Raw genomic sequence first — 14,759 nt, forward strand, 5'->3', positions numbered from 1 at the left:
TCACCAAGTTGTCACAACTAGCATATTGAATCAATCACCAAGTCATCACAAATAGCATATTGAATCAATCACCAAGTCATCACAAATAGCATATTGAATGCATTGCATTTATTTGACATTTATTTGAAAGATGTACAAATATGTGCGATGTTTCATGGTGTGTTGTAGTCCTCCTGTAGAATACATTATTGGTCCTTTACTTTGTTCTTTCCCTCTTTGTCTAGGGACATGTCACTTAGGTTAACCTGCCAGGTCTGGGGACATGTCACTTAGGTGAACCTGCCTGGTCTAGGGACATGTCACTTAGGTTAACCTGCCTGGTCTAGGGACATGTCACTTAGGTTAACCTGCCTGGTCTAGGGACATGTCACTTAGGTTAACCTGCCAGGTCTAGGGACATGTCACTTAGGTGAACCTGCCAGGTCTAGGGACATGTCACTCTGGTTGGTTAACCTGCCAGGTCTAGGGACATGTCACTTAGGTGAACCTGCCAGGTCTAGGGACATGTCACTCTGGTTGGTTAACCTGACAGGCCTAGGGACATGTCACTCTGGTTGGTTAACCTGCCGGGTCTGGGGAGATATCTGGATAGAACTGAAAATAGATTTGCAGCAACTCTCCCCATCTAACCTGACAGAGCTTGAGAGAATCTGCAGAGAAGAATGGGATAAACTCCCCAAATACAGGTGTGCCAAGCTTGAGCATCAGACCCAAGAAGGCTTGAGGCTGTGATCTATTATTATGAGCCTTCCTCCCATCCGCAGCCTCCACTGCACTGACCCTCACTTAACCCCAAATCAAATCAAATTAATTTATATAGCCCTTCATACATCAGCTGATATCTCAAAGTTCTGTACAGAAACCCAGCCTAAAACCCCAAACAGCAAGCAATGCAGGTGTAGAAGCACGGTGGCTAGGAAAAACTCCCTAGAAAGGCCAAAACCTAGGAAGAAACCTAGAGAGGAACCAGGCTATGTGGGGTGGCCAGTCCTCTTCTGGCTGTGCCGGGTGGAGATTATAACAGAACATGGCCAAGATGTTCAAATGTTCATAAATGATCAGCATGTTCGAATAATAAGAAGGCAGAACAGTTGAAACTGGAGCAGCAGCACGGCCAGGTGGACTGGGGACAGCAAGGAGTCATCATGTCAGGTAGTCCTGGGGCATGGTCCTAGGGCTCAGGTCCTCCGAGAGAGAGAATTAGAGAACGCACACTTAGATTCACACAGGACACCGAATAGGACAGGAGAAGTACTCCAGATATAACAAACTGACCCCAGCCCCCCGACACATAAACTACTGCAGCATAAATACTGGAGGCTGAGACAGGAGGGGTCAGGAGACACTGTGGACCCATCCGAGGACACCCCCGGACAGGGCCAAACAGGAAGGATATAACCCCACCCACTTTGCCAAAGCACAGCCCCCACACCACTAGAGGGATATCTTCAACCACCAACTTACCATCCTGAGACAGGGCCGAGTATAGCCCACAAAGATCTCCGCCATGGCACAACCCAAGGGGGGGCGCCAACCCAGACAGGATGACCACATCAGTGAATCAACCCACTCAGGTGACGCACCCCTTCCAGGGATGGCATGAGAGAGCCCCAGTAAGCCAGTGACTCAGCCCCTATAATAGGGTTAGAGGCAGAGAATCCCAGTGGAAAGAGGGGAACCGGCCAGGCAGAGACAGCAAGGGCGGTTCGTTGCTCCAGAGCCTTTCCGTTCACCTTCCCACTCCTGGGCCAGACTACACTCAATCATATGACCCACTGAAGAGATGAGTCTTCAGTAAAGACTTAAAAGGTTGAGACCGAGTTTGCGTCTCTGACATGGGTAGGCAGACCGTTCCATAAAAATGGAGCTCTATAGGAGAAAGCCCTGCCTCCAGCTGTTTGCTTAGAAATTCTAGGGACAATTAGGAGGCCTGCGTCTTGTGACCGTAGCGTACGTGTAGGTATGTACGGCAGGACCAAATCAGAGAGATAGGTAGGAGCAAGCCCATGTAATGCTTTGTAGGTTAGCAGTAAAACCTTGAAATCAGCCCTTGCTTTGACAGGAAGCCAGTGTAGAGAGGCTAGCACTGGAGTAATATGATCAATTTTTTGGGTTCTAGTCAGGATTCTAGCAGCCGTATTTAGCACCAACTGAAGTTTATTTAGTGCTTTATCCGGGTAGCCGGAAAGTAAAGCATTGCAGTAGTCTAACCTAGAAGTGACAAAAACCCCAACCCTCACTTAACCTGACCCTACTCATAACCCTATCAAATTGTTGAGTATCTTCAGATAAAATGTGACATTAATTTGTAATGGTACTGCAGGTAAAAGATCAGGCTCTTCTGTGATCTGTAGGACCATCATGTCTGTGCTGATATAGGCCTAGCCATGTAGTTGTTCCTCAGTTTATTTTTCCTACTCATAACCCTATCAAATTGTTGAGTATCTTCAGATAAAATGTGACATTAATTTGTAATGGTACTGCAGGTAAAAGATCAGGCTCTTCTGTGATCTGTAGGACCATCATGTCTGTGCTGATATAGGCCTAGCCATGTAGTTGTTCCTCAGTTTACACGCTTGGTTAATTTTTACACGTTCTAGTTGCTGAGATTTGAGATGAACTGTCCTCAAGTGAACCAAACCTTAGATCTACAGTAGTTAGCCATGTCCAGTCAAAGCAATACATCATCTGTAACTCTCTTCCAACAAACAAAGCAACAACATTTATTTACACATGACAGAAAATGACTAAGAAAAGGCCACTGTTTCCACTTACGACGTCTGTAGTAAAAGTGAAATATGTTTTCATTCTTTGTGTTCAGATTTTGAACAACATAACATGGAAGAATGTTGATTTAAGCTTTCAGTCATCTCTGGGTGTGACACTCGTTCTGTGGGCAGATGACATGCGAACATGCCTCTTTCTAACATAGAAGGAATGAGTGAAAGGGATGTTTCTTTCTGCCACTTACACCCTTCATTCATTGGCAGCCTTTATCTGGTGTGACTGAAACTCAGTTTGCATATTTGGCAGAGTTCAATATAGCAGATTTGTTTGTGCTGTTACCCAATGACCATACAGATCTTAATTTGATCTTTTTGTTGCTGAGAATTTTCCTGTCGAGCAGGAAATGAAAACTTGAAGTGTATTTAAGGTTTTAAAAGTATTCTAAAGTTTATAATTTCCACTTTAAAATGTCACTTGATTTGCTCTAACGAAAAAACGTATCAACCCTTACAAAAATGTCCATTAATTATAATCCACATAATAATTCACATTTCCTGTTGCTACAGGAAGACTATTTTCCTCCTGTAGCAAACTGACTCAAATTAAGATCCTACATCTGTAGGAGTTGGAAAGACAGCACAAACAGATCTGGGACCAGGCTAAATTCACTGCTAATCTCCAGACATCTTCACTTAGGTGTCTCTTAATGGAAAATGGCCACCCATTCTAAAGTGATTCTTAAGACAATGAATGTCAGTAACAGCTGGTTCCTTGGAGACTGAGGTAGTGCTTGTTTTTGTCACTGTTACCTTGTCGTTGAACCAAGATTCCTCACTGAGAAACCTTTTTTATAAATGTACTGTCCAGGTAAAAAAAGATACAATTTCATTACAATGAATAGCTTAAATAATAGCTGTTTTTATTTTGTATTTCTTCCCCTCAGTATCAGAACAGGTACAACCATGTATACAATCAGACAAACAAAAACGACTTGTCTTTGTGTCTTATTTCTTATTGACATGAATCTGATGTGGGACTGCCAGATATTGTGGAAATCATTTGGTCTGCCTTTGATGTTACAGTAGGACCTAAATCTTGTCCTCAAGGATGAAGCTAGATATTTCATTCAGCCACTGTGTTCAAGTAGGAGGATTGTAGATTTACAGAATAATGTTATGCATTTCTTTGCTGCATACATAGACCGATCAATATATATTTTTCTGATACTTATTCCATGGATCTAGTTCACGAGCACCAAGCAGACACAAGCGAGGCGAGGCAGGGGTTGAAATCTCTAAACATCACTGTGAAAGCTGCTAAACTCGCTGTACTGCTGTGCTCTTTCCCCTTTGTGATTGTTAGGCTACCGTAATCAGTCATTAACTCATTGTTTTTACTTCCGAGAACAATAGGCCAACTGCTCTCAAAGACAAACTCTGTAACTCATAAACCATTATCTTTCAAAATATGAACCCTTTTGGTAAGACTTCTGTTGCCCTTTTCAAAAGTGTTCTTCCTTGGCAGCTTTTTCGAAGAATGTGAATATTTTTGTATGTCTGTGTGTGAACATGAACTCAGCTGCTAAACACCTTTTTGTCTTAGGGTGAAACTAGATGGGGTGTGCAGAGCCTGACGAGAGGGAGGGAGAGAGAGGAGGAGTGGAACAGGTGTACTGAATGTTCTGGATGGGTGGGGAGTGGGAGGGAGGGAGGAACCGACAGAACAACATAGCAACAACCTTATAAAGAGAAAGATGCTCCCTCTCTCTGGCTTCAGTTCATACAGCAAGTGAAGTCAACACCACAGTCCTCTCAGACAACATGCTCAGCCTCATTAAACTGCCCAGAGTCTTCACCATCCACCAAGTCCCAAAAGTAAGTTACTTTACTTCCCTACGTTTTAGAATGACAAATCCTACAATATTATTTTCAGAGTCAAGGTTATATTTTATATTTAAGTCCAGTTAATTCAGAAGTTGAACATGTGGACATGGAATTTGAGTCTTGTGTTTATTCTTGACACTTAGAATGTCAAGAATGTATCATTGTGACTCCCCTCAAGAATCCCCTACTTTCACTGGGAAATATGTCAACATCATAACCATTGGGTTTATAGTAAACAGGTTCCTCTCCATATGTATCTAGATATAGCCTACTACTGTGTGGTGAATGAGTGTTGGCCAACTGTGCAGTAACCCTGGGTTTTGTTTTGTTTAGGTGTTCCATGAGGACAGCATCATCTCAGGCTACCGACACCCTCGCAGCTCAGCCACTGACTGCATCCTCAGCCTCTTCCAGCTGACCAATGAAACGCTCAATATCTGGACACACTTCCTGCCCACATGGTATAGCCGAGCGACACCTGTTACACTTACGGGGTTCCTTGTGAACGCCATATAGGGGCACATGTTTTGGTCACACTTTATTTGGATCTTCCCACACAAGATGCTCTGTAGATGGTCATACTATCAACAAACTATCTGTTTAGCAATTGCTTGCTAAATTTGGCTTAGGGTTAGGTTTATTATCATGGTTAGGGTTAGGTTTATTATCATGGTTAGGGTTAGGTTTATTATCATGGTTAGGGTTAGGTTTATTATCATGGTTAGGGTTAGGTTTATTATCATGGTTAGGGTTAGGTTTATTATCATGGTTAGGGTTAGGTTTATTATCATGGTTAGGGTTAGGTTTATTATCATGGTTAGGGTTAGGTTTATTATCATGGTTAGGGTTAGGTTTATTATCATGGTTAGGGTTAGGTTTATTATCATGGTTAGGGTTAGGTTTATTATCATGGTTAGGGTTAGGTTTATTATCATGGTTAGGGTTAGGTTTATTATCATGGTTAGGGTTAGGTTTATTATCATGGTTAGGGTTAGGTTTATTATCATGGTTAGGGTTAGGTTTATTATCATGGTTAGGGTTAGGTTTATTATCATGGTTAGGGTTAGGTTTATTATCATGGTTAGGGTTAGGTTTATTATCATGGTTAGGGTTAGGTTTATTATCATGGTTAGGGTTAGGTTTATTATCATGGTTAGGGTTAGGTTTATTATCATGGTTAGGGTTAGGTTTATTATCATGGTTAGGGTTAGGTTTATTATCATGCTTAGGGTTAGGTTTATTATCATGGTTAGGGTTAGGTTTATTATCATGGTTAGGGTTAGGTTTATTATCATGGTTAGGGTTAGGTTTATTATCATGGTTAGGGTTAGGTTTATTATCATGGTTAGGGTTAGGTTTATTATCATGGTTAGGGTTAGGTTTATTATCATGGTTAGGGTTAGGTTTATTATCATGGTTAGGGTTAGGTTTATTATCATGGTTAGGGTTAGGTTTATTATCATGGTTAGGGTTAGGTTTATTATCATGGTTAGGGTTAGGTTTATTATCATGGTTAGGGTTAGGTTTATTATCATGGTTAGGGTTAGGTTTATTATCATGGTTAGGGTTAGGTTTATTATCATGGTTAGGGTTAGGTTTATTATCATGGTTAGGGTTAGGTTTATTATCATGGTTAGGGTTAGGGGATAGTTATTTCAATCAAACGTATTTATAAAGCCCTTCTTACATCAGCTGATGTCACAAAGTGCTGTACAGAAACATGGCCATTTGTTTAGAGTTATTGAACATCTACAAACCATCTACTTGGGACTATCTAAATAAAGTCTTACCCAGCACTAACACACCTAATTCAGGGTTGAATGGTTATTAGTTCATTAGTGGAATCACATGTATACGTGCTGGGTAAGAACTAAAATGTCCTGTCACAGCAGTGGCATGTGTCCTTAAGACAGAGTTGTACTAAATTCAAAACCTTAACATCCTTCATAGATTAAAACAAATTGAGCTCTTATCCTTAGATTCTTTATTCAAAAAATCTTCATCCCCAAAAAACAATGATCCGTATAGTTAAATGTGTGTCAGGTAATGCTGTGAATTTGAGTTAATAGGAGATGGGGGGACTTCTCAAACTATTTAATAACCTATATAACATCTCTTTGAGGATCATTGTAGTATTCGATGCGGACCGAGACGAGAGTAAACAGTTGAACTTTTCTCTCATGTTTAGTGTTTATCATTTGGATACGAACAATGAACATAACGTCTTTTAATGACAGAAAAGAAGCAACTGCATATTGAAACATGCTCTCTCACTCTCAATTCCCTGGAACAATGTTGCTTTGGATTTGGACTAAACCAGAAAACGTGATTAACAGGTTTTATTGAATAGCAGCTGAAGCATATTCCACAGGCTTGAGGCCTTCCACAGGAAGTGGTAGTTGATTAGTAGTGTAGCATGGTGTATGTGACTGTCTACCTGATGACAGTCGTTAAGACACTTGCCTCTGCACTGCAAGGATCAAGGACTCCCCTTTCTATTTCTCTCTCCCTCTCTCTCTGTCTCCCTCTCTCTCTGTCTCCCTCTTCTCTCTCCTCTCACAGCTCTCAAATGAGTTGCCACAATTAGTGAACAGCTCAGTGTAGCGATGGCGAAAACCACAACTAAGGTTTATTTGTTAATGAGGTGTGCAGAGACATGGAAACACAGCCTGCTGCCTCTGTAACTACTGTGTACAGGCCAGGGAAAACCTTGTGGTAGATACAGTAACTAACTGTGGTTGACTGAACTGGAGAATACGGTCATCTTACAAAAGACCAAGCTGGTTAAAGGGGATTTCTTTGCATTTTTTTTTTAAAGCTGTCACTGTGCTGTTTAGGCGAACAATCCAACATAATGATTTCATTTTGAAGAATCATAATTAACTTGCATTCTGATTGAATGCTGAAACAAGTACCACAAAATTGTTAAACGATTGCTCCCCCGATAAACAATTGATCCTGAAGGAACGTGTCATCCAGGGCCAAACTAACCCTCTGTGTGTCCTGACAGGTACTTCTTATGGAAGCTGCTGACGGTGGTCCTGAAGGAGTGTGTCCTCCAGGGTCAAACTAACCCTCTGTGTGTCCTGACAGGTACTTCTTATGGAAGCTGCTGACGGTGGTCCTGAAGGAGTGTGTCCTCCAGGGTCAAACTAACCCTCTGTGTGTCCTGACAGGTACTTCTTATGGAAGCTGCTGACGGTGGTCCTGAAGGAACGGGTCCTCCAGGGCCAAACTAACCCTCTGTGTGTCCTGACAGGTACTTCTTATGGAAGCTGCTGACGGTGGTCCTGAAGGAGTGTGTCCTCCAGGGTCAAACTAACCCTCTGTGTGTCCTGACAGGTACTTCTTATGGAAGCTGCTGACGGTGGTCCTGATGCGAGACGTGTGGAGCGACTCATTCACATGGCCCCTCCTGGTGTTCCTGATGTCGTGCTGTGTGTACCCGCTGGCCTCTAGCTGTGCCCACACCTTCAGCACCATGTCAACACGCGCACGACACATCTGCTTCTTCTTCGACTACGGAGCTCTGAGTCTCTACAGCCTGGGTGAGTAGACATGTCATAGAAATGGAATTCGCTTCAAAAGAACATTGTTGCCCCTAGCGACATGACTACTATGTTATGCAGGTGTATTCCTAGAGGTAACGGCATTGTATGGATTCTATCTAGTCAATGTATAAAGTTTTGAACCTGCAGGTCTTTAAACTGAGAGTCCTTGTATGATACCCCGATGGAGTTAGAATGGGTAGGAAGCACAGGAGGTTGGTGGCACCTTTATAGGGGAGGATGGGCTCGTGGTAATGGCTGGAGAGGAATCTGTGGAATGGTAAACATCATTTGATGCCATTCCATTTGCTCCATTCCAGCCATTATTATGAGCGGTCCTCCCCTCAGCAGCCTCCACTGGTAGGAAGGGAATGTAGTCCCATTCAAATGGATGTTCTGTGGTGGGTACACTGGCCAGTCATACTTTTAATGTACAATTTGGAGTGTTGGATTAATCACATTAAACATCTATGCCTGTTTCATTTCATCTAATTCTGTGGTTTCCCCCAATCCCAAATCAACCCCTAGTCGTTTGTTAAAATGCCTCCTTACAGATCTGATGGAAGTGCATGTGTGTAAGATAAATGGCACCAACTGCCTGGCCTACCACAGGCTCTATGACCATATTTGGCCCATCCATTCAATCCTTTTGGATTTAGGAGGGGCTTACAAAAGGTGTCTAGGGGTGGCAGTAGGGGATGATGAGTAAAAACGCATAATGGTTTGCATATATATAGCTCTGCACCCAGTTTTAAAAAATCCCTTTGTGTGTAGCAGGTCTTGAACAGGACATCATGTACAGTCAGGGTAACTATAACCTCAAACCAAGTAATGTGTAGCACCAACCTGTCATACAAAGGGCGTTATTAGTTATGGAAATGCATCCAGGATTGTGCTTAAGCACATGTACCATGGATACTGAGACCTGGACCAGCCAGTCCTCAGATTGGAACCTACACTTCTTCCAGCATCTGCATGCTGAAGGGTGACAGTGTGTGTTTTGTATACACACGTATGAATGCCTTTCCCACATGGAGGATCTTAATTTGAGCCAGTTTGCAACAGTAGGAAAGATCTCCTGGAACAGGGTGATCAAATTAAGATCCTCCATCTGTATGTGTGTATATTATACACATCGATATAGTCTATGGTGTATATACACACAGTTTGCAGTACCTGTGTATGCACACACATGTTTATGTATTTGTGTCTATTCCTGCATGTATGGTTATGCATATTTCATTCCCCTCCAGGCTCTGCCATAACATATTCTGCCTACGTGATTCCTGATAAGTGGGTGAACAGTTCCTTCCACCAGTACTATATCCCCATCGCTGTGGTAAACACTGTCATCTGTACCACCTTAGCCTGCTACTCCAGGTAAGAGAGCTTTCTACTGGAAGGCCACTGTTGTTTGCAGGTTAGTGTTTTTTCTTCTTCTGGAGGCAGCTCTGCAGAGTGGTCACTAGCTGACACAGCCACAAAGTCATCAAATCTGATTTTAAACCTTAACCCCAACCTTAACCACACTGCTAAACCTAACCTTAAATGAAAACCAAAGAGCAAATGTTTGTTTTCATGAATGTTTACAATATGGCCTATCTAAGGGGAAAATGCTCAGTTCTGCCTCCAGGACAAGACTCGTGACAATAAATGTCAACCTGCCTGTTGTTTAGCAACCACTCAATCGCAGGCATCTCATAGTGGTAATGAGGATATTGTATAATTAGCTCTGGGTTTTAAAGGAATGTGATTGTACAACTTGACTCCTAGCTTTGGATGTTGTGAATTAATAAGATTACAAAAGGACAATATTCCTCCAACCAGAAACATTTACACATTTAGTCTAAATCCTACTGTGTGGACTCATATTTGACATGAAACATTTTAACGTACATTTCATGTAGATTTGATACACACACGGCTGTTTATGAATTAATTTGGGGGAATGAAACTGCTCCTTTCAGTTCCTTTCTGTCAAAATATCATCAAATCAAATGTATTTATATAGCCCTTCGTACATCAGCTGATATCTCAAAGTTCTGTACAGAAACCCAGCCTAAAACCCCAAACAGCAAGCAATGCAGGTGTAGAAACACGCATGATAGGAGGCAAATTGGACCTGTCTTACCTCAGCTTAGCTTCACTGTGTAGCAGCTATTGTGACTTCGCTTGTCATCGTACACTAAGCCTACACATTGTTGTTAAAACGCACACTGACTGGTTTGGCTACCTTTCTTCATAATTATTACTGAGTATTCTCTGCTTGATGGCAGTCTCACAATGCTTCTCCCTCCTCTTTTCTGCTAAGGCTTGGTTTACCATATATCCAATATAACCATCACATCATAAAAAGGTAAACATCATGTCGTCTCCGTTAGTCATGCGTTTTCTTTTGCTATCTGTCAACTGCTGTGCTACTGCCATCCTAACTCAGTGTGCTACTGCCAACCTAACTCAGTGTGCTACTGCCAACCTAACTCAGTGTGCTACTGCTAACCTAACTCAGTGTGCTACTGCTAACCTAACTCAGTGTGCTACTGCTAACCTAACTCAGTGTCTATCACAGGAGGTTGGTGGCACCATAATTGGGGAGGATGGGCTCATGGTAGTGGCTGGAGCAGAATGGGTGGAATGGTATCAAATACATAAAACGCATGATTTCCATTTTCACATATGTAGACACTGGTTTGGTGCTGGAGATAATGAATATGAGGTTGAAAAGTGGCGGAGTTGCCCTTGAAATATTAGTGGCACTATGCACCTCCCTTTTCAATTATGTGGGTGTGAGCTAACAAAAAAACATGTAGGCCTCGTCACTCCATAGATAGACTATCAAGTGTGGTTTTATTTGGAAGAGGTGGTAAGGAGAGGGAAGACATGTACAGTAGTTAGCAACATATCGTGTGTTCTTTATGTGAAGAGGGAGTTGGCTTCATTTACACTGGAATGTGTTTCAAAGCTACAAAAACAGAATACATTTTGCTCATCTGATCTGACAGTGACTCAGCAGTTATGATTGTGTGAAAGGTAAGGAGAGTAAGTGAGTGAATTGAATTAAAGCCGTGCATTCGGAAAGCATTCAGACCCCTTGACTTTTCCCACATTTGTTACGTTACAGCCTTTTAAAAAAAAAAAACGTTTTTACTATTAGTCTAGAAATTGAGCTCATGTGCATCCTGTTTCCATTGATCCTCCTTGAGATGTTTCTACAACTTGATTGAAGACCGCCTGTGGCAAATTCAATTGATTGGATAAGATGTGGAAAAGCACATGTCTATTTAAGGTCCCACAGTTGACAGTGCAGGTCAGAGCAAAAATCAAGCCATGAGGTTGAAGGAATTGTCCGTAGAGCTCCGAGACAGGATGGTGTCGAGGCACAGATCTGGGGAAGGGTACCAAAACATTTCTCCAGCATTGAAGGTCCCCAAGAACACAGTGGTCTCCATCATTCTTAAATGGAAGAAGTCCAGTGGTCTCAATACTCTCCAAATGCACTGTAAGTGATTTGTGACGGGAATATAAAACCAGGAAAATGTCCGGTGTAATATTTAAACAAGATGAGTTCATGCTAGATACAAAAATGCACTGAAAAAGTGTCTATTTGGGCGCAAGTTCATAAAGGCTCTTCAGTTTATTCCCAGATTCAATAACGGGAAATGGGTTTCTAATCATTTTAATAACCATGCAACAGTAATGCAATCATTTGATCTCTAGATGCTGTTAAGAGCATCTTCTATTCATCTATCCTTAATGCACAGAGATGGGGAACAAAGAGATGGCATACGTTGATGAATTAAAATCCATAATTATTTGCAGTGTATAACAAATGTGCATGGATTTGGCTCATTGTGATGACTGATAAAACAACCATAACTTTTTTTTCCTTCAGATTCTCAGAGTGTAAGAGCCCAAAGTTTGGCAAATTTCTCCGCATTCTAGCTTTCGCATTACCCTACCTGTTCGACAACATTCCTCTCTTCTACAGGGTGAGTCATTACATTTCTCACCCCTCTGTGTGACAGACTTCTTCTGTGCCTGAGGAAAAGTTAAAGTATAGAACAGTGTTTGTCATATTGAAGTGTACTGTCTCAATCTTTGATTCATGTGATGTTATCGTTTTTTTGCCAGGTCATGTGACTAGGGATGAAAATGAGCTGAAGCTAGTTTCTCTGATTATTGTACGACTATATATTTTGAAACCTAGCAAGCTCTGTACACTTTGTTGTCTGGTTAATGGTATAATTATGGTCAAGTCAGTGGAATGCAGGTGTACATTTAAGTATTTATGAACAGTTCTGAAATTCTGTATGCACAGCTATTGGATCTTAATTTGACCAGTTTCTCACAGCAGTAAAGTAATCCTGCAGCAACAGAAATGTTGATTATAATTATAGGTTATAATTCATGGACATTTTTGTATGGGTTGATACGTTTTAAGTTGGGGCAAATCAAGTCTGAAATTTTGAACTGTAAATTACCCATGTTAAAATATTTTTTTAAAGCTCAAATACACTACAAGTTGGTGTTTCCTGCTGTATAGGAAATGTCCTGCAACAATCGCGTGATCAAATTAATATCCTACACCTGTACCATGCTATCTTGGTTCAACAGCCATGTGGAGTATGACTGTGATGAAGCCTGTCACGTGACTCGAGGCTAATACATTCTACTGTGTTTTGACAGCTCTTTCTCTGTGTGGGTGACGGCTGCACTGATAACGATACCAACGCTCTCCACCACACCCACATCGCCCTGGCCTTCCTGACCGCATTCCTCTTCGCCACACACCTACCAGAGCGCCTGGCCCCCGGCAGCTTCGACTACATAGGTCAAAGTGCATGGTCTATCTGGAAAGGCTTCTTGTTTGATTCATTTCAGAATGATTTGTCACTGTATTGCGCAAGACTTGTGGTAATACAGTGGATACTGATCAACACTGGCTTGACATTAGTGGTACGACATATGTAGCATTAAAACAACATAGTAGTCTTTATATCACTGCCTCTGGGTCTCACTGTGCCTTCCTGTTTCCCCCTTATGCTGTGGAGGCCAGTTCCTCTGTTGCTGGCCTACTACTGTAGGTATTTAACCACAGTCCTTTTGCACCCTCTGCAGGTCACAGCCACCAACTGTTCCACGTGTTCGGCATAATCGGCACTCATTTCCAGATGGAGGCCATTGAGCAGGACATGGTGACTCGACGCCCGTGGCTCCTCACGTACTCTCTGCCCATCACCTTCACCAACACAATGGGGGCGGCACTGCTGAGTGTAACCCTCAGCCTTGGCATCATCTTCCTCTTTAGTCTGCCTCTGCTCTGGTCAGCCACCCGTGGAGAACACACTGAGAAGACACAGTCACATCCAATAGCCAAGGGCTGCCAGTACCACTAGCACTAGCCACATGCTAATGACAATGTATATGGGATGTAGGAACTGGATGGTTCAGTTGGTGGAGCATGGTGCCTGTAATGCCAGGATTGTGGATTCGATTCACAGGGCCACCCACACGTTAAATGTATACAAGCATGAATGTAAGTCACTTTGGATAAGAGCGTCTGCTAAATGGCATATATTTGTATTCTATTACTATGATTAAACTGGACACTGTGGTGGGGGTGGGCTTGGGAGAAGAGGTGAACAACTGAAGTGAACCACTATGGCTTCTTGGTGTTGGATAGAGGTGAAGTCCTGACAAGATACAATGCTGAAGGAGCAATGAACTGTTCTTCACATTGTCAGCACGGATGAATAAACTGGTAGCTGAACAAGAGCTCCATATATACTGCAATGAGGGACAGACAGAGTTAGTGGTACCTCTGGTAGTATTACATTGACTATAGGACAAGTACACAATACTAAACACATAGTCCTTGCTTTTGTTCGCTAATTTACCAACGCTACTGAGGAGCAGGAAGAGACTGAAGCAGTTGGAAGTCACAAACTGTATATGAAGAATCAATCCACTGAGGATACAGGAAGAGACTGGAGCAGTTAGAAGTCACAAACTGTATATGAAGAATCAATCCACTGAGGAGCAGGAAGAGACTGAAGCAGTTGGAAGTCAAACTGTATATGAAGAATCAATCCACTGAATGTTACATGAAGAGGAATTTTCAATATTCCTTCAATTTAGTTTTTCTTTTTAAACACTTTATTTTTATACTAAATATATTTATCACTTGATCATTTTTATACACAAACAATGGATATGTACCACAAACACATCAACAATTTTAGGACCACAGTATGTAGCCTAAGGGCTGTTAAGTAGAGGGTTTTGGTAGTATATTGTAAACTAAAATCAGCACTGAAGGATACAATAACTTATGAAGTGTACAGTATGTATGATGGTCAGCTACTAAAGTGAAGCTGCCTTTTAGAGATACAAGTGATACATGTCAGATCGCTTTCCTGTAAACTGTTAAGTACAGTATTATTTAAAGCATCACCAAGACATTATAGTTCTCCGTTACACATTAAACAGTTTCTTTGGCTCCTGTAAATCTTGTTTCATTTTAGTTCATATATTTTGAAATGTTATTTATTGTGAATTCTCATAAATAAAAGGTGTCTGTGTATTACCTTGAAATAAACTA

General features: G+C 41.7%; 1 protein-coding gene across 2 annotated transcripts; it reads left to right on the top strand.

Moving 5' to 3' along the window:
• Nucleotides 1-4,474: 4,474 nt before the first annotated feature.
• Nucleotides 4,475-14,096, top strand: LOC109879925 (membrane progestin receptor gamma-B). 2 transcript variants are annotated; one of them, XM_031812556.1, is made up of 8 exons: nucleotides 4,475-4,601; nucleotides 4,944-5,071; nucleotides 7,953-8,158; nucleotides 9,412-9,538; nucleotides 10,470-10,514; nucleotides 12,051-12,147; nucleotides 12,845-12,989; nucleotides 13,277-14,096. In XM_031812556.1, the coding sequence occupies exons 1-8, from the start codon at nucleotides 4,548-4,550 to the stop codon at nucleotides 13,552-13,554; spliced, it is 1,080 nt and encodes a 359-aa protein (XP_031668416.1). In that variant the 5' UTR covers nucleotides 4,475-4,547; the 3' UTR covers nucleotides 13,555-14,096. The 2 variants fall into 2 exon arrangements, with proteins under 2 accessions (XP_031668416.1, XP_031668417.1); XM_031812557.1 differs by lacking the exon at nucleotides 10,470-10,514.
• Nucleotides 14,097-14,759: the final 663 nt, after the last annotated feature.

The sequence above is a fragment of the Oncorhynchus kisutch genome, unplaced genomic scaffold, assembly GCF_002021735.2.
Source record: "Oncorhynchus kisutch isolate 150728-3 unplaced genomic scaffold, Okis_V2 Okis03b-Okis08b_hom, whole genome shotgun sequence".
NCBI classification, from domain to species: domain Eukaryota; kingdom Metazoa; phylum Chordata; class Actinopteri; order Salmoniformes; family Salmonidae; genus Oncorhynchus; species Oncorhynchus kisutch.

What these genes read in the sequence shown, in the direction of transcription:
- LOC109879925 (XM_031812556.1), top strand. Translation starts at nt 4,548, where the DNA reads ATGCTCAGCCTCATTAAACTGCCCAGAGTCTTCACCATCCACCAAGTC. An exon ending in ACCTTAGCCTGCTACTCCAG is followed by an intron (nt 9,539 to 10,469) that starts GTAAGAGAGCTT and finishes TTTTCTGCTAAG; the next exon opens with GCTTGGTTTACCATATATCC. An exon ending in AACCATCACATCATAAAAAG is followed by an intron (nt 10,515 to 12,050) that starts GTAAACATCATG and finishes TTTTTCCTTCAG; the next exon opens with ATTCTCAGAGTGTAAGAGCC.